At 41.0% G+C, this 27,766-nt stretch overlaps 1 protein-coding gene across 1 annotated transcript in view; it reads left to right on the top strand.

Annotated features, from left to right (window-relative positions):
• The first annotated feature begins 480 nt into the window (after positions 1-480).
• The window catches only part of mcm9 (minichromosome maintenance 9 homologous recombination repair factor), a 30,116-nt gene continuing 2,830 nt past the window's right edge, over positions 481-27,766 (top strand). Inside the window, exons 1-12 of the mRNA XM_085373233.1 lie at positions 481-651; positions 2,660-2,825; positions 5,115-5,221; positions 8,097-8,303; positions 8,466-8,547; positions 8,839-9,039; positions 9,127-9,252; positions 10,333-10,452; positions 20,534-20,708; positions 23,728-23,930; positions 24,077-24,280; positions 25,061-25,143. Of these exons, the coding sequence (XP_085229359.1) occupies positions 481-651; positions 2,660-2,825; positions 5,115-5,221; positions 8,097-8,303; positions 8,466-8,547; positions 8,839-9,039; positions 9,127-9,252; positions 10,333-10,452; positions 20,534-20,708; positions 23,728-23,930; positions 24,077-24,280; positions 25,061-25,143 (1,845 nt within the window). The remainder of the gene's footprint in view (positions 652-2,659; positions 2,826-5,114; positions 5,222-8,096; positions 8,304-8,465; positions 8,548-8,838; positions 9,040-9,126; positions 9,253-10,332; positions 10,453-20,533; positions 20,709-23,727; positions 23,931-24,076; positions 24,281-25,060; positions 25,144-27,766) is intronic.

The raw sequence follows: 27,766 nt of genomic DNA, 5'->3' as shown, positions 1-27,766 counted from the left end.
GAGCACCGGGAAGACATGGGAACATTATTTGTTGCTTTGTCGCGCAGTTTTAGGCAGTTAGAACAAAGGTGATAACTTCTAATAGAGCAGTATTGCATTTGAATTTTATTTGTTTCCTCTCTCCCACACGGCTTCTTTAAATGTGCAATAGCTGTGTTGCAATTATGTGTTTAACCTAATCATATTTTCTAACGTTACGGGTTTTTAATATTAATATTAATATTGAGAGTGGGCCACTCTGCTGCCAATAGACCTGTCCACGTTTGTATTCCATGTCTTTTGTGTGCAGCTAGCCAGCAGCTTAACATCTTTGTTTGACTGCTGAGCACGCATAAAGAGAGATCTTTAACTGTGAATGCACATGGATATGGAATATTTAAAATGATGTTTAAGACCAGCACACAACGTGTTTGTAACATTAGTCTTTATAAACGTCAGTTTCATTGTTTATGTTCTTGCAGGGATTCAAATTGTTGCATCATGTTGATAAGCCCGGAACAGGAGGCACTGATTGATCGGGTGTTTGAAACCTATCTGACAGATCATCATCACAATGACATTCTTCAACTTATTGAAGAGACTGAAGATAATGAAGACACTCATCGCCCTCTAGTGGTTAATGCCATGACATTGTTTGAGGCCAATATGGAGGTAATGTTAACACAGGTTTCTGTGTTTGGGATATAGATAAAGTAAGCTCCTTGAGATTTGTATGTCTGTTTAAAAAAAGAAGAAAAAAAAGTCATGTGTCATGGTTAAACTCAGAATAGTATTATTATAATCCCGGTTCCTAAAATGATGGGCATTGGAGTGTAAAGTTTAAATAACACAGAAGGCAATGATTTCTAAATCTCAAACCCACATTTATTCACAAAAGCACCTCAAAAACATATCAAATGTTTAAACTGACCAAATTTAACATTTTAAGTTGGGAACTGTAGAAAAAAAGGCTGGAAAAGTAAATGATACTAAAGTGAAGCAATCATAGAAACATTTTGCAACTAATTTGATTCATTGGCAACAGGTCAGTAACATGATTAGGTTTGAAAAGAGCTTGGAGAGCTAATGTTTCTCAGAAATAAACATGGGCAGGGTTTCACCATTCATCCGCCAAACACTATGTCTACAAATTATGGAATATAGACTTTTTATATCTCCTTATAATACAGTACATAATATCAAATAATTCTGAGGAGCAGGAGAAGTCTTTGTGTGACAAGTCTGGAAGCTTGTGATCTTTAGGCCATCAGGTGGCCCTGCACTGTCAGCATGTGCTTAGGAACACTGCCAGAAAACACTATTTGTGAGTATAGTTCATCATGCCATCAACAAATGGCATGTGGAAAAACTATTTGCTTCCTGATTTCTTCCTTTTCTGCATATTTGTCACTTTTAAATGTTTCACATCAAAGTTTTATTTGTTTTAGTTAGGGTATATTGACGGTGGGGATACTTTTTTTTCTGTTAAGCCGGGCTTTCTGGGTTAGCCTCTGTGAACGCTCATATAAAAGGGGTCTTCTTCAGTTCATTAATCTTTTTATACACAAAAATCATCCCTAGGAACACCGTCGAACATGAGACAAGAGATTAATCCTTTTGGGACTTAGGGCACAGAGTGGTTACTTATTAGTTAATTATTATATTGCTGTTTAAACTGGATAAATTTAAACATTAAATGCTACTATCCCATATCTTAATAAAGGAGATATGGTTTTACAGTGGACCAAAGTGAAATTAAATATGTTAAAATTAATTAATTTTCAATTGACTATACAAAGATATTTTACTATGTATAGTTAGAGGATATTGCAATCAATTGAAAACTGATAGCATAGTTTAAAAAACAAAACAAAAAAAACTTATTTTGGGGTGGCGGGGAGTGCTGCTTTTTGGCACCAGATTATTAAAATAAATTGCAAACGTGATATACTAAGATTAGGGCAGACAGCTTGAGTAACAAAACGATAAATCATCTATTCATTTTCTTCTGCTTATTTGAAGTCAGCAGGCCAAACAGGGAAGCCCAAACCTCCCTCTCCCTGTCCTACCTTCCTCTGGTAGGACATGTCCAGCTGGAACAGCTTACCCAGGAGGCAACTGCCTCATGTGGCTCCTTTTAATGTGGAGGAGCAGTGGCTGTACTCTGAGCCCCTCCCCAATGACTGAACTCCTCACCGTATCGGTAAAGGATCCATCCAACCCTCGGAGAAATCTCATTTACGCCACTCGTACCTGCGATCTCATCCTTTCGTCTTTAATAGAACGAACAGTAATATGTTAACAAAATGATCAGGCCCACATGATCAGATTTGTTTCTCAACAATGATGCTCCATCTGGTAAAAAGACAAAAAGTATCTTATTTTATGGCTTAGCTGACATGTCTGTACTTGGGTTTTTTTAATTTTTGCATTTTAAGAAAAATTTTCTTAAAATGTTTATTTATATATTTTTAACAGATGCAGTTAAACTATTAAAAAGGAATTTTCTAAATTGGAATCCAGTGAGCAGTTCATTTTGAAACATTGTTTTTCTTTCTTGAATATTTAGCCTCTAAGTATTTCTTATCCAAACACTCATTTATTATTTTGACGTACTTACACTTCATTATTTAATGTGGATTTGCACTAATGTCATGGTTATTGTACTGTCTTCCCACAGATTGGGGACTATTTCAATGCATATCCCACTGATATCCTGGCTATATTTGATAAAGTATTAAACAGAAAAGCCAAAGCGGTAACAGACGACGGCTCACTCAAACATAATGAAGGGCAAAGAAAACAAGACCAGAGATCGGTCCACACTCTTCATGCTCGCATCACAGGTTAGTCATGCAGTTATACTAGTTACAGCTCTCAATTTGGATTGTGTGTCTATGTCAACCAAAATGCTGTCAAGCCTAAATAAACTGAGTTATAAATCTATGCTATAGATCCGGTCACTCTCTACAAAAGCAGCACATAGTTTCAAAAGCAGTTTTTTTTTTTTTAAAGATGGTGACCAAGTTTGTTATTGTATTTTTCAGGAAGCTAAGAAAAAGCCTTTATATCAGTCTGATTTTTAAAATATTTAACTGGATAAACTGTTATTTTAATTAACTAGGAATAGTTGCCTTTCTTTGTCTGCATAAAGAGTTTGAGTGCTTAATCAGATGTGTACATTTTAATAAAGATAACAATACAATTTCCCAGTTTGATAGTTTAGCAGGTGCATTCAAATTAAATTAAAGTTTATATTAATATAAAATATTTCATGTTAATGTTATATTAAAAACAAGAAGCACTCTGAGTACAAACCTCTGCCTTGGTAGCTCAATCTCTCTGGGGAGTATTAACTTCCAATTTTAGTTTGTATATGTTCCTTTTGTTTCTGAAATGTAAAGGTGAGGTCAAATGTGATGTATTTAGTTGAAAACTATAATGTGATATTTAGAATTCTCATATGATTTTCTAAATATTGCCAGTTTGACCCTATTTGACCTTGAATCCCCAAATATCATTTTCTAATAGTTTATATGTTGTCAATGCAAACAGTGGCAGTAAGAATCTGAGAGTCCAATATAGGCTTATTATCACTTTGACATTTAGATCAGTTTGATTGTGAAGGAGAAGTCAGTTATTTCAAATCTTTATTCGGCACATTACTTTTTCGACTAATAATTGACCTTGAAGACGCTGGTAAATGCAAGCTACATTTTAACGCAATGACCCCACTCTGTACTCCTGCAAACTTTTATTCGAATTCATTCAAAACCTTTTGAGCTGTTGTATTCACAGAGGCACACATGGAGCAAAGGGTACTGAAAATATAACCTTCTTGGCAGAGATCAAAATTTTACACAGAATCCCAACTTGGAAACAGAATTCCAACTATTGGAAACATGGTTATGCCGTCACAAAGAAAAATATATTAGAGAATGACACTCAAAATGTTTTTAACCTTAGTTCCCAGATTTCAGCGTGCAGCTGTACGTTAGTTGTTGCCTTAAGCTCTAAGTCCAAGTCCCCACAGTTATATCAGTAAAGCTGTCCAAATAACCAAAACTGGAATTATGTATATATCTAATGCAGGGGTGTCCAACTCCAGTCCTTGAGAGCTACTGTCTGCAGCTTTTAGATGCATCCCTACTCCAACACAGCTGAATCAATCAAATGGCTGAATTACCTCTTCAGCATGCCATCAAGTTTGGTAAAGGCCTGGTAACGAGCCATTCATTTGATTCAGGTGTGTCGGAACAAGGATGCATATAAAAGCTGCCGGCCAGTATCTCTCGAGGACTGGAGTTGGAGACGCCTGATCTAGTGTTTATGTGCTTGCACTTAGTTTTTGCATCTCCTATATGGTGTACCTAGTTTTATAAATCTGAACATTACGGCTAACAGCTATATTCTCCCATTTTAGTGCAGCTAGCCAAACAACAAAGAACTATTGACTGCTTAAGAGACAAGCAGTGAAAGTGGACAGTAGATCCTTGGTTTCCTAAGATAAAACTCATTGCTACAGCCAATGGTAGTACAAAATTGACCCCCTCTTAGTAGAAAATAAGACAAAAAATAAGGAGCCACCTGAGTTATCGGCTCTGTCACTAGTTAGCTAACATAAAGTAATGTTAGACTAAAGTCTATTGACCACAACCAACCAAGCTGGTCACGTCATGTTTTGTACTGACACAAGATGGCACTAAACATGTTCTATCAGCATTTCTCTCTTAAATCCAGCTTCACAGACAGTGTTACATCAGTATCAGTTTTTCAGTGCAGTGCTCCAGGGTGTAAATTACCCTTTATACTTGTAGCGTTTCATGTCCAGTTTAAAAGCAGTATGGGAGTTAGAGCCTTCAGCTTTCAGGCCCCTTGTCTGTGGAACCAGGCTCAGGGAAACAGCCATCTACTGTGACCGTTTCGGGGTCACCCCCCTTAGCAACAACAACTACAATCAGGCATTTGTGTCGACTGGTAATGAGTCTTTTACACCACTGTAGATGAATTTTGGCCCACTCATCTTTGCAGAATTGTTGTAATACAGCCACATTTGAGGGTTTTCGAGCGTTGCTGCTCTTCACTGTTGCTTGTTTGAGTCACTTCACATAACTTTTTTTTTCTCCTGTGTCCAGGTCTGCCAGTGTGCCCAGAGCTGACAAGAGATACAATTCCTAGGACTAGAGATGTAGGACACTTTTTGTCTGTAACTGGTACTGTAATACGTACCAGTATTGCCAAGGTAACAGCATTTCATATATGTACATGTGCTATTCAATTAAATGGAATGCTGCTTCCAACACTGCAAAAAACATGAGCAGTATACATATAAGCCACCAGTTAATAGTGGAGTAGAGATTTAGACGGCCACACATCGTGTCAATATTTGAATTAAATATTTGTGAAAGGACCCAGTTGATACAACCCGTCTTTTTTGGGTAGGTCAGGGTGCAACATGTGACCATCATTTTTTTATCACTTGGTCAAAGACCTAGCATATAGTGTCATCATAAGACTGCTTTAGTGGGAAGTCTTCCATGGAGGGAATTTCTTTAGCTGATGAGGCATCACAAGAAGGCCCTGCCGTCTCCTCCAGGCCAGAGTCAGTGTTCGATGACCCCACGTCACCGCTTAGTGCAATGCAGACACTACACATCATTACTGGTTGTGAATGCATCCCCACACACTGCCCTAACAGGGGGTCAGTGTCCACCAAGGATTTGGTAGACCAGGGTGTGCGTGCAACCCATATCCACCATAGACTGGCATGTACCCCCTTCGCACCTTACCGTTATGCTGTACGTACCTCTTAGACCGAAGGAGGGTGTTGGAGGGCCAGCAAAATGGAACATCTATCTCACACGTCTGTGGGCGCTCCCAGCAGACGTGTCCTGGCCCCCCCCCCGCACTCAACACTCCTGCCCCAGCGGCTCCCGGTGAGTGGAGGATGGTGTCTGTAGAGGGGAAAAGGGTTAGATGAACCATCAGGTGCTGCTCTGCAGATGATGCACTGCAGCCTGCTACTGATGCATAGCGGCTAGCTCCACCACCATCTTCGCCAGCACTTCCACCAGCCGAATAGGTTGCGGTCCATCATCCCATGACTGGGTTTCGGCATCATTGTGACAAAAAGACCCGAAGCACACAGCATTGCAAGTCGATTGATATTATACATACAGCACACTTTTTGGTTTGTACAACTTCCCAGCTGTCCTCCTGTCAGGTCCCGGCATCCTACTGAAATGGGGAAGGCATGATCAGGTGATTGAGAACACCCCCGTTCTCTGCGGCCTGCTGGAGCGGGGGGGCTAGGAGGAGGAGTTGGCCGTCCGACTGCGGTCTGGAGTGTGGGGCCTCCCTGCTGTTGCGGAGTCGGGGCGGTCTGCCTCTCCCCACCGCAGGGAAAAGGGTAACACCACCTGGGTCTGGGTGCAGTTCCCCCCTCCAGGGGCAAGGGTACCTAGACCCGGTTCGTAGAGTACGCTTGGGGAGTGTGATCGTGTGTACAGCGTCTCTTTATGTCTGTCTCCACGTTGGTTGAGTGTGGAGTAAGTGCATATGAGAGCATGAGGGTGGGAATGGATGTTTGTATCTCTGTGTGCCTGTATGTCTGTGTCTATATGTCAGGTTGGGTATCAGATGCCACCTCTCTGGGGGACATCTCAGGCCCTCCAAGGTTTGGAGGCCTATCTCCCCCCACCACCACTTCCCCTGCCAGTGGCGGACTCCCTCAGGTGTCGGTGCGTTGGTGGTTCTTTGTGTCCGGGGATGGGCGTCCAGGTACACACCGGCTCACTCCTTGGCGGCCGCTTATCGGGGCCTGGAGCCTGGGGCTCGCTCGGGCCACTTCGGAGGTGGGGTGCCCCCGGCCTCTCGGCCTGGGGCTCGGTCACTCAGGCACAGCTGGCTGCCGGCGGAGCTCACGGGCGCGTCACTGCAACCCCCCCTGGCTTCTGCTCCGCGGCTGCTGAGTGAGCCCTCATCTGGGACTCTCCTCAGCTCCTTCTGGGACAGTGGCGCGGCTGCCCCTCTGTCGGTCTTCCTTGGTCTCTTGTGTTCTGGGGGCCTCTGGATGTCTGGAGTTTTGATCTCCTCCATACCTGCTTCATGCCCTGGAGGACGGGGCAGTGGCCCCCCCACACCCTCTAGCAGATCATTACATGAAGGAACCTTTTTAAAAAAAAAACAAGCGCGTCCATGCTCACAGGTGTACACACGGGTGATCACACCCACAAACTACACCCTTTTTGGCTCCTACCTCAAAGCACACTGTGTTCTGTCGATCTTACGTGCTGCACAATAATGTTTAATATTTAGTATTTACTGTCATATTCCCATATATCATTGTGATGCTGTTTATTCTATTACTCTTGTTCTCTTCTGCTTGTTTTCTTTTTTCTTTCTCAACAGGTGATCCAGGTGATTGATATATGCATTTTTTTTAAAAAATTTTTCTGCCCATTCTGTTGGTTTTTGGTTTTTGCCCTTCTCCCCCGTCGTCCCTCTTCTCAGCTGTTTCTCTTTCCCTCTTTCTTTCTCCCCTTCTTTCCCCCAATCAAATTTGTCCTGTATTCAGCAAGTGAAAATAAAATAAACAATAAAAGGTGAATCAAATGGACCATTACGGCAAGGCTGGGATGGTCAATTTGGTAAAGTAAATCCGTTGGGCATCTTTCTTTGCCTTTAGACAATAATTCTGATGGCAAAAGAGCCAAACGGGACAGGCAAAAAAAAAAAAAAAAAAAGTGATTGAGAACAGCTGTGTGGGTTAGCCTCCCCTGACGTCCCACCCTAAACCCACTGCTCCATGCCTCCTCTGCAGCTTAGCCAAAACCACACCTCCCTACAGACAACTTCCAGTTTTTATTCTTATTCATGACCATTGTTAGTTATGTGTAAATGTTTCTTAATGTCAAACAAGCCTTCTACAGTTAAGCTTAACTGTTGAAACAGTTATTCGATTAAAAAATTGAATGCAAGTTAAAAATTCAACGAGACACAAAAAGTCACTTTGTAAACTTTGAGGTGGTGTTTGGACAAGGAGCAGAGCCTTACGCAGATCCACTTTGGTTTCTTTGAGTTTTACTGACAGCCGTGTCTTTTTCCTCCTCTCGTAGGTTCTGGAATATGAGCGTGATTACATGTGCACAAAGTGTCGTCATGTTTTCACAGTGCAGGCAGAATTTGAGCAATTCTACACGTTTGTCCCACCCGTAGCCTGCCCTAACCCCGATAGCTGTAACTCATATAAATTCACTTGTCTGTCTGAAGGATCTGAACCTGCTGCTTGCAGGGATTACCAGGAGATCAAAATTCAAGAGCAGGTTAGGCTTTTAAACATGAGCTTCTTGATTTTATTTAATTAATTTATGTATTGATTTTAAAAATTTCTAAACATAGTTAAAGCGTTAAGTTATGTTGTTAAAACTTCACATGCTGAGTGCGTAAAATGTCATTTTTATCGAATTGTACCCATCTTACAACAGGTGCAGAAACTTTCAGTGGGCAGTATTCCTCGTTCTTTACTGGTAGTTCTGGAGAATGACCTCGTCGACAGTTGTAAATCTGGTAAGAAACATTAATGTGTAAGAACTGTCCAGATACGCTTCTCCTGATAGCTTACAGTTTGTGGCTCAAGGCAAGTTGAGTTTAAAATGAGTAGCAAAGCAAACATAAGTTTGTCACTGGAAATCCACATCAGTGCTGGAAATGTATGTTTTCTAACTCTTAATAGATGTTTGTAGTGAAAAACGATGCAACAAAGGTAGTTGTATTATGATTACTTTGCCAAAATCAGAACTGAAAATAAAATTTTAATAATTAATCTCATGTATTGGCTTTTGGACTGTATGCTCCCAGGAGATGATGTCACTGTTTATGGAGTGATGTGTCTGCGCTGGAAAACCTTTTATGATGGTGCACTTTGTGATGTGGAGTTGGTCCTCAAAGCTAACAATATAGAGGTAAACAACCAGCAGGCTGCTGCTGGACAGCTTGTAAAGGATGCTCAGGAAGAATTTGAAGAATTCTGGAATAGCTACAAACATAATCCTATAGCTGGTATGTATAATTTACTGTGTAAGACTATTATATTTGTGTATCTTGCTCTATATCCATTTATTTTGTGTCCCTCTCTCTTATTTGTAGGTAGGAACCATATCTTATTGAGCCTGTGTCCACAGGTTTTTGGCATGTATGTAATTAAACTGGCAGTGGCCATGGTCTTGGCTGGGGGAGTTCAGAGAATAGATTCTTCTGGGACCAAAATTAGGGGTATGCAATTTTTCTTTTTTAAATTTTTAAATAATACATATTAATATTCTTAAGTATCTGCAAAGAATGACTCCTACAAACCAGTAAATAAACTTAAAAAAACCCCCAAAACATTTCTAAGCTGTGCCTTTGAAGTGGAATCTGGCCCTTTGCAGTTCATTTTCTTTTGAACCAACCATCAATCAAATTTCTGCTGCTCATCTGGGTTCTGGTCGTGGCTGGAGCAGAAAAACTGAAACTTCCCTTACCCCAGCCACCTCCTCCTCCTGGGCCTTCTCCTGGTAAGACAACCGGAATACTTCACCTAGGAGAAGTCCATGAGGTATCCTAGTCAGATGTCAGAAGAACCACCTCCTTTTGAGTCCCTCACCCTACCTCCAGGGGAGAGCCCCGCTACGCTTTGCAGTAAACTCATTTCTACTGCTTGTGTCTGGAACCTCATTCTTTTGGTCACTCCCCAGAGCTTGCAACAAGAGTGTAGGAACATAGGTTGACTGGTAAATGGACCACTTTCGTTTTATGCTCAGGTCTCTCTTGTCTACAACCGATTGGCATAGCATCCGTATCACTGCAGACACCTCTCCAATCAGTCTGTCACTCTCGCACTCCCCTGTCCTCTCACTCGTGAACAACAGATACTTGAACTCCTCCACTTGGGGCAATAACTCATCCGTGTCCTGGAATCAGCACTCCACCCTTTGCCGACTGAGAACTTAGACTTGGAGTTGCTAACTCGCATTCTCGCCGCTTCACACTTGGCTGCATACTGCTCCAGTGTGAGCTTGAAGTTCCTCACCTGATGAAGTCAAGAGAATCACATCATCCTCAAAAAGCAATGATGAGATTTTGAGGCCACCTGTGGGCTCACCACCCACAGGAGGGGCCACAGAGATGGTCAGCCCACAGGAGGACAGACCCATGTTGCTTTTTCGGGCCCTTTAAATAGCTTCATGAAAATTAAAATTGTGACTGTCTTGTGACAGAATGTAAACTCTGACAAATCAGTGCCTCTATGTTGTTTTTTGTGTTTTACAAATGGCCCTCTGTGAAATGTGTGTATTCATGATTTGCTCCTTCTAGGCGAGTGTCATATGTTGCTGGTTGGTGACCCAGGTACAGGGAAGTCTCAGTTCCTGAAATATGCTGCCAAGATTATGTGTCGTTCTGTACTCACAGCTGGAATTGGCTCAACAAGTGCAGGTAGGTCCTGCTTTTCCCTTTAAAAAAACAAAAAAAAAACCCAAACAAACAAAAGAAACTATATATACACACACAAAGGAGACACAAAATGCCGCTTCTTATTATTAAGGGGAAAAAAATATTGTATCACATCTCGGAAAACTGAGTTCAGTTTCTCTAGCCACACCCAGGCCTGATTACTGCCACAGCTGTTCTCAATCAAGAAATCACTTAAATAGAGCCTGCCTGACAAAGTGGAGTAGGTCAAAATATCCTCAAAAGCCAGACATCATGTTGCGATCCACGGAAACTCAGGAATAAGTGAGAAATGAAGTAAGTTATAAAGCCATGTCTAAAGCCTAGGGACTCCAGCGAACCACAGTGAGAGCCATTATCCACAAATGGAATGATCCAAAACACACCAGCAAGTTCACCTCTGAATGGTTTAAGAACAACAAAATGCAGACTTTGGAGTGGCCTAGTCAAAGTCCTGACCCGAATCCGACTGAGATCCTGTGGCATGATCTTAAAAAGGTGGTTCATGTGCGAAAACCTTCCAATGTGGCTGAATTCTGCAAAGACGAGTTGGCCAAAATTCCTCCACAGGGCTGTTTTTTTAATTTAATTTTATTGTTATTATTTTTTTTAAAAAGGTGTTGTTGCTGAGGGTGGCCCAACCAGGTATTAGGTTTAGGGTGTCATCAATTTTTCACACAGTCACGGGTCTTCATCCAGGTCTTTTTGCGTTACTGAAGTTCACCAGTGCTTTCTTTCTTTCTCATGAAAGAAGGGAATTTTTTTTCAGTCCAGTGTCCAATTACTTGTGATCCCTTATAAAAAGAAGGTGGCACATGTTAAGGAGCAGAAGCTCCTAAATGATCAATCCAATTCGAATGTGGATACCCTCAAATGAAAGCTGAGAGTCTACACTGTCCATGTCCATTATAACTATAATTGGAATGTTTCAGTAAACAGGTGAAAAAAATAATAATTCTTTTGTGTGTGTGTTTGTACCTGTTTAGACATACTTGTGGGGACCAACAGTCGTTGTGGGGACCAAAATCCTGGTCCCCACAAGTTTGAAGAGAATTTTGAGACTCAAAATGTGGTTTTAGTGTCAGGGTTACAGTTAGGTTATGGTTAGGTGTTTAGAAATTGTGGCTCAGTTTGTATTTCTTTAAAACTTCGGTGCACGGTCTAAGGGTTTGGCTGTAGCATCCTGTTACCCCTTGGTTCCTCTTCTTCCTTCTACCACCATTCTCCTCCTCTTCTTCGTCATCTTTTGTGCATACCATTCTTGTGTATTACTGATATTGTTCATCCCCCCCCCCCCCCCCCCCCCCCCCCTTTTTTTTTTCCCCCAACACTCTCTGGAGGCGATTCAGCCACAGATTTCTTGAACTTCTTGATTTTAGTTTTTTATTTTTATTTTTTTTCATTAAAAATTGCAATTTCCAAACTCATGTGATTAGTAAATCACCGAATATAACAACATACTGTTAGTATTTAAACTCTATTTGTCAGCCAAATGCCATGCAGTTTCTGTGGAGGGAGCCTGTGTTTACTAGGATTTCTCACAACAGCTCTCACATCCTTAACCTTTTAATTAATTTGTTTTTTTTTTGGTAGATTCATACACATGAAATAAGTCTGTTCAGGGCTCTCTTGGTGTTTATTTCACTTTCTCACATGAAGCACTTGTGGTGGTTTTTCACATCTCCTCATCTCTGCTCCTGTGGCACCGAAACAGTAGGCCTTCAGTCAGTTTTCTTTTTTTTGAAGCTTCCTTTGTTTATTTCACACTCTTAGTCTATTAACCATACATCACATGGATGTAACCTATGCCTTTATTTAGGTCAGAACAAAGATTAAGAACAGACAAACCACCAATATACGGGCAGGTCCTCCAATCTTGGCTCCTGGAGTATCACAGCAGGTCATCCACTCCATCTCCCATCCCTCCCCCTCTGGGTCCTGATGGATTCATTAGTGTCACATATTCATTATATATCATAATCACAATACCTCAGGCAACCAATACAAGAGACAACTAAAAAGCAACCCCTTTCACCCATACTGTATATCCATCCATCCATCCATTCGCTTCCGCTTATCCTTTTCAGGGTCGCGGGGGGCGCTGGAGCCTATCCCAGCTGTCATAGGGCGAAAGGCGGGGTACACCCTGGACAGGTCGCCAGTCTGTCGCAGGGCTAACACACAGGGACAGACAACCATTCACACTCACATTCACTCGCACATTCACACCTAGTGACAATTTGGATTAATCAATTAACCTATCCCCACAAGCTGCATGTCTTTGGACGGTGGGAGGTAAAATCCTGCTTGCTTTTTTTTTTTTTAAACGTTTAACTTACTGAACTGTAAAAATTTTAAAAAAGGAATATATTTTCTAATTTCTAATACTGTATATGTGGTCCTCTAATTCAAGAAGAAAAAAAGTACAATCCACATCTCATATGGGTACATTCAGGCCTAACAGAACACAAGTGTTTAGTCGCTCTATCCACCCCCTCTCCCTCCTTCTCCGCTGACCGACCGACCACCCCGGATTAACCTGCAAACCCATGATGATCAATGCTCCTTAAAGTGGGTGTACCACTGTACCACTAAAGTACACGACTCCGCCGAACGGATATAGGTGTTGTTGAAAAACGCACTCTCAAACGGGCCCCAGTCTCCCCTACATATATCATCCACCTGTTTGGCATAAACCACATTTTTTTTATCTCCAGAGAGAATTTCCCCATAATCGCTCAGGAGGCTATGAAGGTTGCTGATCATGTGCTTCTGTACCAAAAACTGCCTCAGTGTCTCAGGTGGTTGATTTGCCCTCCCCTCCAATGAAATTCATACCGTGAAATAAATCTGTTAAGGGCGATTTTGATGTTTATTCCACTTTCTCCCATCCCCTGATCTCTATTCCTATAGCATCAAAACAGCAGGCCTTCAGTCCATTTTCTTTATTAAAGCTTCCTAATTTATTTATTTCACACTCTTCCTCTGTCAACTATACCTCTATAGATATACCTATGGCTTCTTTGAGCTCAGGAGTTTCACAGCAGGTCATCCACCGCACCTCCCCTCCCTTTCCCTCACCTTGGGGTCTTGATGGATTCATTAGTACCATATATTCATTATACTTCATTTTCACAATACCTCCGGCAATTATTACAAGAGACTTCTAAGAAACAACACTCTCAACCCACATGTATGATCCTTTAGGTCAAAGAGAAACAAGAGTTTTTACAACCCGCATCTCATGCAGGTACAGTGGGGCAAAAAAGTATTTAGTCAGCCACCGATTGTGCAAGTTCCCCCACTTAAAATGATGAGAGGTCAGTAATTTGCACCAGAGGTACACTTCAACTGTGAGAGACAGAATGTGAAAAAAAAATCCATGAATTCACATGGTAGGATTTGTAAAGAATTTATTCGTAAATTAGGGTGGAAAATAAGTATTTGGTCACCTCAAACAAGGAAAATCTCTGGCTCTCACAGACCTGTAACGTCTTCTGTAAGAAGCTTTTCTGTCCCCCACTCGTTACCTGTATGAATGGCACCTGTTTGAACTCATCATCTGTATAAAAGACACCTGTCCACAGCCTCAAACAGTCAGACTCCAAACTCCGCCATGGCCAAGACCAAAGAGCTTTCGAAGGACACCAGGAAAAGTATTGTAGACCTGCACCAGACTGGGAAGAGTGAATCTACAATAGGAAAGCAGCTTGGTGTGAAAAACCAACTGTGGGAGCAATCATCAGAAAATGGAAGACATACAAGACCACTGATAATCTCCCTCGATCTGGGGCTCCACGCAAGATCTCATCCCGTGGGGTCAAAATGATCATGAGAACGGTGAGCAAAGATCCCAGAACCACACGGGGGGACCTGGTGAATGACCTGCAGAGAGCTGGGACCAAAGTAACAAAGGTCACCATCAGTAACACACTACAACGGCAGGGAATCAAATCCCGCAGTGCCAGACGTGTTCCGCTGCTGAAGCCAGTGCATGTCCAGGCCCGTCTGAAGTTTGCCAGAGAGCACATGGATGATACAGCAGAGGATTGGGAGAATGTCATGTGGTCAGATGAAACCAAAGTAGAACTTTTTGGTATGAACTCAACTCGTCGTGTTTGGAGGAAGAAGAATACTGAGTTGCATCCCAAGAACACCATACCTACTGTGAAGCATGGGGGTGGAAACATCATGCTATGGGGCTGTTTTTCTGCCAAGGGGACAGGACGACTGATCCGTGTTAAGGACAGAATGAATGGGGCCATGTATCGTGAGATTTTGAGCCAAAACCTCCTTCCATCAGTGAGAACTTTGAAGATGAAACGAGGCTGGGTCTTCCAACATGACAATGATCCAAAACACACCGCCTGGGCAACAAAGGAGTGGCTCCGTAAGAAGCATTTGAAAGTCCTGGAGTGGCCTAGCCAGTCTCCAGACCTCAACCCCATAGAAAATCTGTGGCGGGAGTTGAAAGTCCGTGTTGCTCGGCGACAGCCCCAAAACATCACTGCTCTCGAGAAGATCTGCATGGAGGAATGGGCCAAAATACCAGCTACTGTGTGTGCAAACCTGGTAAAGACCTACAGTAAACATTTGACCTCTGTTATTGCCAACAAAGGTTATGTTACAAAGTATTGAGTTGTATTTTTGTTATTGACCAAATACTTATTTTCCACCCTGATTTACGAATAAATTCTTTACAAATCCTACCATGTGGATTCATGGATTTTTTTTTTTTCACATTCTGTCTCTCACAGTTGAAGTGTACCTCTGGTGCAAATTACTGACCTCTGTCATCATTTTAGGTGGGGGAACTTGCACAATTGGTGGCTGACTAAATACTTTTTTGCCCCACTGTACATTCAGGCCCAATGGAGCATAAGTGTTGAATCTGTCTATCCAACCCCTCTCCATTCTTCTCCGCTGACCGACCGACCATCGCGGATTTGCCTGCAAGCCCATGATAATCAGAGCCCCCACTGCATGCTCTTTAAAGTGGGTGGCCACTAAAGTACGCGACTCCGCTGCATGAATGGCATATAGATGTTGTTGCAGCCGCGCTCTCAAATGAACCGCAGTTTCTCCCACATATATCGTCCCACACCTGTTACATTGAATGGCATAAATTACATTTTTTGTATCTCTAGAGAGAATTTCCCTCTAATCGCCTAAGAGGCTCCACTGTACAGATTACTTATGATGTGCTTCTGTACCAAAAACTGCAACAATGTGTCAGGTGGTTCGTTTACCCTCCCCTCCAATTTAGCTCTAACCAAAAGGTCACCCAAGCTTTGGTTTTTCCTTAAGCCTCTGATCCTGTGTCCTTAAGATAACTTGGATGTTTATTAGAGAGGGCTCTCAGTGTACTGAGAGATGTTATGTATTGCACCACTGCAATCGGAGACTATAGGTCTTCCAGGTGGGATCTCAGAATAGGATAAGCGTGGGTGGGGATCATCAGGACCTAAGAAATAGTCGCGCTGTTTTGTGGAAATAACTCTTGTGATGTAGTGAGTGGACAATCCTCCTAATTTGCTGCTGCACCTCGGGCTGGATTGAATTTGAAATGCATTTGTAATATTTCTCATTTCCCAGTTGTCTCTGGGCTTCCAGTCTGTACTGCTGCTTGTCCATAATTACAATTTTTGAGCCTTTATCCGCCGGTTTAATCACGATGTTCTGATTAACTTTTAATTCTCTAAGCGCCCGTTCTTCCTCCACCATAAGACTACCCTCCCTCCCCACCTGCGGCCTTAACGAGTGGAACAACCGAATATCTTTTTTTATTAGCTCTTTGAGCGACTCGCTCAACGCCCCCCACTCCAGTTCCCACACAGATGGTAGGACGAAGGGATCCCTGTGGAAGTTGTCGGTTTCAAAAAAGTCTTGTAGTTTCGGTCTTCTATGGTACCAATGTAGGTCCCGGCGAAACTCCTCACGTGAAAATTTTTATGGCGCTGGAATGAAAGTCAGGCCCTTTTCTAATAAGCTTATTTGTGCTGCAGACGGAGTAAAGAGTCTTGATAAATTTAAAATATTAGAAGAGGAAGACCAAGTTAAATCTGGTGGGGGAGTGGAGTTTCTCCCCAAACACCATAGGCTTGTTTGCTTTAATTTTCCAATCCTGTAACTTGAGGCTTGCTCGCGCCCGATGGTATGTAGGTGTGTGCCACACGACCCCGCCATTCCCCGCTCCGACACCTCGCCCGGTCATCTCCTCGTCCCGTGTCAAATCTACCTGGAGGTGCTCCATCGCTTGCATTTTTTGGCCTTAAGGCTTTAAAATCGTCAGCAGACCCGTCACCTTCCCTGCCGTCCTCACTCAGGTGGAAATTTACATTTAATTTCAAATGGTTGGGATCTGTGCGGTCCAGCGAGTCACTGCTCATATTGGCCGCCTGGTCATGTTGTTGCGGGACCTCGATTATCATTTCACCGACTTCCTCTTCACCTGTTTGAGTAATAGTTTTGATTTTTAACCATTTTTGCTGATTCGCTGCGGACGCGTCCTCCACGGGTGGAGCTTCCATGTTCATTCGCTCGCCTATGGGAGGAGACGAAAAAGGGCCTGAAGGAGCATCGCAGCAGGAGCGGCCCGGGGGGGGGGGGTCACAACCCGCGGCACCCACAGAGCATGCAGAGGGAGAACACAGAGAAGCAGGCAGAATATCATTATCCACATCTAAATCCACCGCTACATTCGATCTAATCCACCCAAAATTTCTCCCACTGGTCTGGTCTCGCGTTTCTGACATTTTGCGGATCTCCTGCTTCCTCAGAGGGATACATGCTACTGGGGCCAGGAGAGAACGAGGGATTAAATCATTTCCTGAGAGACGCCCAATCCTGTGGGCCTCTCCCAGGATAGGTTACCATTAAGTCACATGGGAACGCCTATTGTGCTCCCATGCAACATGCTCCTCTCAGGTACCAAAAACAAAAATCCTAAAACTGTGTGGTGTCACTCCTACCTTGTCATGCATTCTACTCGGGGTGTTACTTAGATATCTCATCTGTGTGAATAAAATGAGACTGTTCAGTAACAAAACTAATCAAAATATCAAAATAAATCTGAAAAAAGGAAAATAAGGGGGGGGGATAAAAAAGAACTAAAACTAAAACCGAGACACTAATTAGTCACTGGTTAGGGGAGTGGGGTCCGTGAGGGAGTCTTAGGACTGTCGCCGACCAAGGGGGAGAACCCAAGGTCTGAACTGAAACCAAGATTCACTTATTTATACCTAAATAGAGAACATTAATAACTAAATAAAAATCCATATGACAAAAAAATCACTAAAATTATGATAAATAAGTAATCAATATAAAAACCAAGTAGAAAGGGACCCCCCCCCCCCCCCAGGAGATATCACTGTGATGCATTCAAGCACCCTCGGAAAAAACAATACCACTTCTCTTCACCTGTCTAGCTTTACAATATGAATGCACACCATATTGACAGCGATCTCAATCACAAGGAAATGTTTGGGGGAAGGCACTCACCCTAATAAAACCAGGAGTCTGGCCCTGTCGGTCAGCGGAAGGCCCAAAAACAAGGAAAGCAGATTGCTTATGTGCCATTTATAGTTTCTCTTATTTAACTAGGCTTTATGATCCCTAAGCTTCTCCTTTTCTTCTCTGTCCCACTGAATTAGAGGAATACAATATCTCCTAGAGTTTTAATGTGGCCCAATAAGGGTTACTTCCTCTAGGGGTCTCACAAATGTCTTTTAAAGCCTGAGGGTTGACTAAATAAAGATGTTAAATTTTAGATTTTAAACATCCCAGAGCAGGCTTATTTCTCCTCAGGGTTTGTCATAAACTTTATCAGGTCCCCAAAAAGGTTAGGCTTAGGGTCATACAGCCTGAGTAGGGTTATCTTCTAAAAATCTCACAGACTCTGAGGGTTCTTTTAAACAAAGAGGTTAGGTGTAGGTCTTTATACGTCCCAGAATGGGACTTCCTCCTTAAGGTTCCCCCATGGTCCGTTCCCAGCCCTCCCAAAAAAGTTTAAAATTCGGGTTATATTCTCTGGGTCGGGTCATAATTTCCTGCAATTCTCTCATCCTAACCACTATTAAAAAAGAAAGCAATGGTTTCAATCTATTCATTTGATATCACCCAAACAGTTTGTGTAACCTGGGGAGGGGCACAATATGACCTTGAAGGAAACAATTCTTTTTATTAAAAATGTCTTTTCAGTTCATTTCAGGGAGTATGTCAGACACAGACCCCTGGCACAGCTGGTTAGGGTATTTAGAAGTTCTGGCTTAGTTTGTTTTTCTTTGAAACTTCGGTGCACGGTCCTAGGGATCGGCTGCACCATCCTGTTTCCCTTTGGTTCCTCTTCTTTCTGTCGCCATCCCCCTGTGCATACCTTCTCATGTATTGTTAACCTTGTCCATCACCGCCATTTCTTTAATCCTCTCGAAACACTGTGATCTCCGTCAAAGTATGGTAAAGTACGCCCTTTAGGTCTCCCAACACCCTCTGGAGGAGATTCAGCCTCCAAAGATAAAGTTTTATCATTTTGGTTTTTCTTTTTCATAATAAAAAACATAATTTCCACACTCATGTGGTTAATAAATCACAATATGACAACATATTGTTAGTATTTAAATCTGTTTGTTCAAACAAATGCTGCCATGCAATTCTGTGGAGGGAGCCTAGAGTTACTGGGATTTCACACTGTGTCTCACTTTTCTTTGACACACTGTGTGTGTCTTTTCTTTGACCTTTAGTGTTTTGATGGTTAGGGTTAGGTTAAGCGGCTAGGGAAAGCACTATGTCAATGAGATGTCCCCATAAGGATATGAATACACCCATGTGTATTCATATCCTTGTTAGGATTAGTTAGGTCCATATATATTTGGACACTGAGACAGTTTTTTTTTTTTTTTGTTTACTGAAACCTATTCCAATTACAGTTATATAAAATTATTGGGCACATAACCAATGTGTATTAACGAAAAATGAAAGGTAGGGAAAAGTATTGAGCACATGAAGAAAAATAGGTGCAAAAAGGAATGGGAAGACATGGCACCAGCTAAAATCTGTCAGATTAGAAAACAATCCTGTCACTTAACACTTGTGAGTTAATATTATCTGGCTCTGTCTCAACTGATGGCCTATACAAAGGTGTTGTATTTGCAAGATTCCACTTCTCAGAAGGTGAAAAAACAAAATATCGCCATGACCAGATACTCCCCTGCAAGATTTCAGACAGAGGTGTAAAAAGTAGTTTTATGAGCTAACCCTAACCCGAGTTCATAGATGGGGCCCATTATTACACATAACTTAATTTATGGTCATGTATAGCTTGACTTCTTTGTCATGTGTGTTTGTAACAACTTTCAGATGCTGTTCATCTGTTGTAAGCAGTTTTTTAGGTCTGCCACTTTTGTCCTCTACTTGTCCCCTTTCTCACATTGTTTAAGACACATTGAAACCTTTTCGAAATATTGGGGTGGAGATAGCTCAGTACGTAGAGTTCGCTCCATGATCGGAAGGTCGGGGGTTCAAATCCACCGAACGGCTACCCTGAGGTGCCCCTGAGCAAGGTACCGTCCCTACACACCGCTCCCTGGGCGCTTGATTGGCTGTTCACGGCTTCACTGAGGGTTAAATGCAGAGAGTAATTTCCCAACAGGGGATTAATAAAGTATACAAAATATACCAGGTTTTGGGCTAACAGCTCTTTTGGAATCACCTTGTTGATGCAAAAATACTACTTTTTGCTTTTCAAACTGTGTTGTTTCTTTGAGTAGACACAACAGTGATTCATTACTTTACATGTTTTTGTGTTAAGTGGCTTAACAAACAATAAAATATTCCTCTGATACATGGACTGGACTGAAAATGAGCTAAAACACATCCAATTTACCCCAAAACTTTGAAAGGCCCGAGAAGTATCGCTCATGATGATTAAAAAAAAAAAAAAAAATACAATAAAATCTGCCTTGTTGGAAGCAATGTCAAGAAATGAAGGGTGACTCGGACATGTGATTAACTATATATTTTTACATATAATACCAATGTATTACTTCATAAAGTGAATGTGTTTCCAAAGGACTGACAGTAGCAGCTGTGAAGGATGGAGGTGACTGGCACCTGGAAGCAGGAGCCCTGGTCTTGGCAGATGGTGGTTTGTGCTGCATTGATGAATTCAACAGCATCAAGGAGCAGGATCGCATCAGCATCCATGAAGCTATGGAGCAACAATCTATTAGTGTTGCTAAAGCTGGGTAGGACTCTCATGCATTTACATATAAATTCACATCACCAGAAGTTAGGAATTTCAAACACAGAATGACCACGATCGTATACAGTGCTGTGGGAAACTCTTTGTCCCCCTCCTGGTTTTCTTTCTTTGTTTTTGTTTTTTCATCTTTGTCACACTTGAATGTTTCCAATCAGCAAACAAATTTTAATACTAGACAAACATAACTTAAATAATGATTTCATTTATCACAGGAAACCTGCCTGGCCCTGTGGGGAAAAATAACTGTCAAATCATGAATTAAAGAGAACATGAAAAACTAATTTACATAATGGAAATATAGCACTGTCTGTTAAGCTTGATTTAGGAAATAAGTGCTTAAGGTTTTAAAAACATGTTTAGCGCCAGCTTCTGTCAGTACCGAACATGTGGTTGGTTGGTTGAGGCTAATTGACACACATTAGTTTATGTTAGTTAACTACTGACAGAAATTACAAGTCAGAGGAAAATAAGGACACTAAAACTAAAAATCAGATTAAAGGGCTCACTCCAGTACTGCCCTTGACAGCAACAATGAGTTTTATTCTAAGAAACCAAGGATAGAGTGTCCACTTTCATTCTTTGTCTCTTTAGCAGCAAGTGGCTCTACGCTGTTTGGCTAGCTGCACTCAAACAGTGCACCTGTTAGCTGTAATGTTTGGTTTTGTAAAGCACTTTATGAATGAGGAGTGTGTGGAGGAAGAGAACCTGTTTAGGTTCTCCCTAACCCTAGCTGAATCCAAACTGGGAGCTGGTTTCATAGAAGAGGGGCCTGAAAACTGAAGGCTCTGCCTCCCATTCTACTTTTAAATACTCTAGGAACAAGAAGTAAGCCTGCAGTGTGAGAGCAAAGTGCTCTAATGGGGTGATATGGTACTATCAGGTCATTGAGATAAGATGAGGCCTGATTATTTAAGTCCTTGTATGTGAGGAGCAGGATTTCAAATTCAATTCTGGATTTAACAGGGAGCCAACGAAGGGAAGCCAATATAGGAGAAATCTTCTCTCTCTTTCTAGTCCCTGTCAGTACTCTTACTGCAGCATTCTTATTATAGGATATACCTTACAATTTAAAATGCCTTGAGTTGTGATTTGGGGCTATATAAATAACATTGAATTGAATTAAAATAAATTGAATTTTGGATCAACTGATGGTTTTTAGTTGTAGAGTTTTAGGACATCTTCTTAATAACAAAATGCATTAGTCCTACCTAAAAATAATAAATGCATGAACTAGTTTTTCAGCATCACTTTGAGATAGGATGTTTCTCATTTAGAGATATTGTGAAAGTAGATGAAATCATTTAATATGCACATTGAGTTGTTTTTGACCAGGATATAGCCTTCAAAGATTACTCAAAGTGTCAGCTGAGAGGGGTTTCAGGGAATACTCTTAAAATGACTTTTTTTTTTTTTTTTTCAATGCCGTATATCAGCAAAAGACTCTCAAAGTGTTTTTTGTTGGTTTTGGGGCAGACACAGTCTCTAAGGAGATGCAGGTTTTGGGGGAATACACTCTAAATTCAAAATTGCTGACCAGCAGGTTAAGACTGACCAAATATGACGTTTCAGTTGTAGACCTTTGCCTTATTAATATTTACTTACTTTTGATAATGTCGTTTATTATCATTGGAGTCTTATTGTCTTGATTTTGCTATTGTTGAAACTTTTTTTTGTTTAGTATTGTTTATTTTAACGATTTATAAAAAATGACCTCATTTTTCTGTTCTCAAATATTCTACACTACTACCAAATATAATCTGCATTGGGCATTAATTAATTCTCCTACTGAAGTAATTTTAGTCATTATAATATCTATGCAAACTCTCCTTTAACAATGTCCACTTTTAAGTATGTTCATAAGGTTCTGGCATCTAGTCACGGTTATCAGTGGCTCGTTTTGTGTTTATGACCTCGTCCACTCATGGGTGTTTAGCAGGGTTTCCTTTTTTTCTTGTTCTACTTGTGCCAAGTGGCTCATTTTGTTAAGACCTTGTTTATGACCTAGTCTACTAAAGGCATGCTCATTGGTATTCAGCAGAATCTTCTCTTTTCTTTATCCTATTGGCTCATTTTGCTGAAGAGCTACATGTGAGCTGCCAGTTTGGATAGAACATCATTTAATCCAGCCGACAGTTTTTTTGTTTGGTTTGTTTTTTCTGGTTCTCATCAACGGGGCCTCAGGACCAACTCACTCCACTTTCCCAAACAACAGCTCAGCTCATGGGTCTCATTTACAGTCTTCTACATTCCTCTCCTTCCTATTGTTTAAACATTTACTCACCTTGTAAGTTTGTAAACATCTCCTAAGTAGCACTGAGATCTTAACAACTCTTTCCTTTCCCCTCCTTTTTTATTTACACTTATTTCACACGACAATACTGTACTCAAACTCTGACAGTAATATTATACAGCTTTTTTTTTTTTATACATTGTCACAAAACGGCTGTGTGCAGGCAGGAAAATGACCCAAACGCAAACCTTACCGAGGCAAACGTGAACTCAAAAACACAGCTTTATTGCAAGCGTGGAGGTGAAACAAAGAACAAAACTAAACTGGGAAACTAACAACAACAAACTCATGGAAGACAGGGAGAATAACACACAGCTATGAGGGAAGTGGGAACACATGGGGAAACAGCTGACACACATGAACATAATGACGTCACAGGGGAGGAGTAAAACTAAACCCATTGAACGTAGAACATAGGACCTCTTCAAAATAAAACAGGAAACATAATGAAACGCAGACATGACAACATGAATTTCACGACAAAAGACATGCAGACATGAAACGCATAAAGGACGAGGGAAACTTAACACAGGGGTAGAAAACACAAGGGGAATCTAATACAAAATGAACCTTGATAAACTAATAAATCTCCTAATCCACATACTGGATTATTTAAATGGATCATTTTAATTTAAAAAAAAAAAGTGTTTACTCATCTGTTTTTTTTTCTCGTTTTTTTTTCTGTGTGATCCACTGCTCTCTCTTTCTGCAGCATGGTGTGTAAACTGAATACCAGAACTACCATTCTGGCAGCTACCAACCCTAAAGGCCAGTATGATCCCAATGAGCCACTGTCTGTGAACGTAGCTCTGGCCAGTCCTTTGCTAAGTCGTTTTGACCTGGTTTTAGTTCTGCTGGATACCAGAAATGCAGAGTGGGACCACATCATCTCCTCTTTCATTATGGAGGACAGAGGTAGAAGACATGTTTTTGAGTTTGGAAGTGAAATATGACTAAAACAATAAAGTCTGTTGTTATAAATAATTGATTATTATTGTTCTCTCACATACCCTTCAATGGGGAGAACGTGGTAAAAATGCCCCTTCTCTTTTTTTCTTAAGGACTACCTGATCAGTGTTCGAGTCTGTGGTCTATGGAGAAAATGAAAGCTTATTTCAGCCTGATTAAGCATTTAAAACCAGTGATGTCAGAAGAAGCCAACTGTATACTGACACGCTACTACCAGCTACAAAGACGGAGTGATAGCAGCAGTGCTGCCCGCACAACTATACGCACATTGGAGAGTCTGAGCAGGCTGGCTGAAGGTAAGATGAGAAGTTTGACTTCAGACTAGTTTGGTCATATTTATTCATAAGTCAAGTCATTGATTGTGGTCAGGTCTAAAACGAGTCTTCTGATAATATTTTACACGCTGCTCTTGCAGCACCGAAAGGCATACAAGATGTTTTTTGTTTTTGTGTTCTTTCTTCCTGTTGTTGCTGCCACTTTAGTATAACTATATCTATCCCTGTAGCCTCCTTCCTCTGCTTGTCCATCACTAGTATGTTTGGTTTGTAGCCGTCCATTTGTATGTGGAAGTCCACATGACTTAGCTTAGCCTTTCTCAACCACCCTAGGAACTGCATCCCATTTTGGCCTTCTGACTTCTCAAACTCTGCTCAGGTGTTCATGTTCTTTGTTATGGCGTTCCACGTATGCCCTGTTTGCTAGAATCTTGCACCCTGCTGTTATGTGCTTGATTGTCTCAGGGGTGTCTTTGCACAGCATGCTTTGCCTTAGGGCTGGGTATTGTCACTGATTTCTAAAATCAATTTGATTCAGTTAGAGGACTAGATCTTGAAGGTTAAAGACCATTCACAGGAGCAAGTGGAGATTTTTTTTTTTTTTTTGTTTAATCAAATATTGTAATTAGTTACTAAACATTCATCATATGATGATTTAAAAGCAAAATGATTTTAAACTAAAGTTTTGTTAACTATGAAGTTGCTGATGATATGTAATAACAATAAAGCTTGTTGCATATACAAATCTGAAAAAAGTGGAACAGCAGCAGTGGCAGAAAACTTTTTTTGTTAATTTTACAGCCCATGCCAAGCTCATGTACAGAGAGACAGTTACCATAGAAGACGCTGTCATTGCTGTTTCTGTTATGGAGTGCTCTATGCAGGTAAGGCTTTTATTTGTTACTTTGAAAATTAAAACCTGTCTATGAGGCTCTTTCAATTTAAAGGGTTTTGTATTCATTGTATTTATTTTAGCAGGAAATCCCAAAAGGTTTTTTTTTTTTTTTGCCTGTCCCATTTGGTTCTTTAGCCGTCAGAATTGTTGTCTGAAGACCAACAAGGATACCCAATGGATTTATTTTGCCAAATGGATCATCGTGGCATTGCTGTATTGGTCCATTTGATCGACCTTTGTTTTTATTATTTATTTTATTTTATTTTCAGTTGTTACAGACGGGACAGACATGAGTGAGGGATAGGAAAGAGAGAAAGAAAGAGGAAGGAAAAGAAAAACAGAAGGGGAGAGGGACATCTTCACAAGCATATCCTATGTGGAGATTGAATAAAAATTAGTTGACACTAATTAATGGCACAAATAATCCAGTAAACAATTGCAGCACAGTAAAAAAAAAAGGAATCCTCTTTGAGCCGTTACTTGTGTAAAGTATTTTCCCAAAAGACAAGGACACAGACAACAGGTAATACTGAACTAAATGTAAAACCTCAACCTTTTTCATTTTTACCTAAACCGTGTGCACAAAACTCTGGAGGGATCTAAATGCTAACGTAGAATCCAGTCAGGACGTCAGCTACTGCTGTTTGCTCGTTTTGTTTTATGGGCGATCGTTTTCAGGCTTCAAGTAGCACCATTATACCAACGTTTCACATTCTAGACATTGTTTTAGGTGTATTTGACCAAAAGTTTGACTGAAAATTCACATGCAAGCTTTTTTTTCAAGGCTGTGGTATTTGCCCGCAAACAATACCTTTCAGCTAGCTAAAACAGAATATTATGCTATCACCGAGCAACATGGCTAATGCCTTTCACACAGCTTTGTCTCAACTCCAAAGAGCAACAGAAGTAAAAGCTCATAATAATAATTGAAACAATCTTTGAAAAAATGACTTACCAAGTATGGCAAACAACTCAAATATGTAGAGCAAAATGTTCTGAAACGGCTTCACTTCAGCTTCGATTGGAGCCTATGGTGCTGGGGGCGGAGTCTGTGAATTTACTCTGTTGGTGTCATAGCCCCTCTAGGAGTTCAGAGTTAAGAGGTCAAGAGTTAATGTTTCCATTGTAACACCTCCAGATTTGACAGAGAAACACTCATTTTTAACACTCGATTTTAACTACTATCATTTTACACCTCAGAGTTACATTAAAAGAATGTGACTCTACTTAGAGTAAAATTAACTCTACTTTTGCAAGAAGACTATTAACACCAAACATTTAACACTTTTGAATTTGCTGTGTAGGATAACCACATTTACTCAGGGCCTTTTTGATGTGATGTTCTTCTGCTTCCCTGGCCGTTGTGTCAGTGGGGTTGGCGTTCGCTCTGTGTTGTAGTGTCCTGATGACTCCAAGTTTATGCTCCAGTGGAAGATGAGAGTCAAACCTTAAATACTAATCTGTATGTAGGGCTGTTCGATATAACGATATATATCGGATGACGATATAAAAATGTCTATCGTTTCATTTTACGCAATCATTTGTTTTGTGGTGTCGCAAAATAAACCGTTTATGGCAATATTTTTTCATCGTTTTGATGGTCACTGTAGTGGCTATATTAATTTCTTAAAGTTCTCTCTTTCTCTTATATTTAATATAACCACACTACAGACGGACAAGCGCCTGTTTTTATGCATTGTCGTTAGCAACAACGACGGTAACACCATCGCGTGTCCACTTGTTTATTTTCCACATAAACCTTTCACAATAAAGCTCAAGATCCTATTGAGACTTTTCAAAATAAACTGAATCACGCGAAAGAGCAGATTATTTACGGATGAGAAGCAAAAAAGAGCCGTCAGGTGCTAAAAAATAAACCTTAGACTCAAACGTTAGAACAGGCTTTTCCCGGCAGCACGTCGTGTAATAAATACTCACAAGGAAAACGGCGGCCATTACAACTTATGTCTAAAAATGTATCGTTTCATGCATCGGTTAAACACTCGAGTCCAGGTACACGACGCCCAGCTGGAAACACTTCACGCAAGTCGAGCTGCCCGAGATTCACATAATTTACAGAAAATGTAAAATTTTTGTGATTTATATCGTTATCGGACGGTAGATGTCTTATATTGGGATATGAGATTTTGGTCATATCGCACAGCCCTATCCGTATGCGTATGTTTACAGTACACATCAACTTTTAAATGTCCCCCATTACTGATGGCGATCTCACAGTCTAAGAAGGCTAACCAGCAACTTTTCATATCCTCCCTGGTGAATTTGATGTGGTTTTCCAGCGAGTTAATGTGATCCGTGAATTGTTGCACATCCTGAAATTTGATTTTCACCCAGGTGTCATCCACATACCTGGACCAATGACTTGGTGGTTTTCTAGGGTCGGATACCATAGCCCTCTTTTATACTTCTTAGGAGAAACAGGAGAAGTTTTGCCAGAAAAAATTGTTGTTATCGGTTGACTGTAGTACTGATCCTGGCATTTATGCTCAGTCAGGGCAAACACGTTTTCACACCACTTGTATGTACTATGATCATTATACTAAAATAATTAGCAGCGGTGTTTACTAAAGGTAGGATACTAAAGTCTGTGC

Source organism: Diplotaxodon limnothrissa, linkage group LG15 (assembly GCF_057381915.1).
Source record: "Diplotaxodon limnothrissa isolate DT_005_m linkage group LG15, D_limnothrissa_male_GT1.1, whole genome shotgun sequence".
NCBI lineage: Eukaryota > Metazoa > Chordata > Actinopteri > Cichliformes > Cichlidae > Diplotaxodon > Diplotaxodon limnothrissa.
Note: the sequence above shows the minus strand (reverse complement) of the source record. Positions and strands in the feature narration are given on the sequence as shown.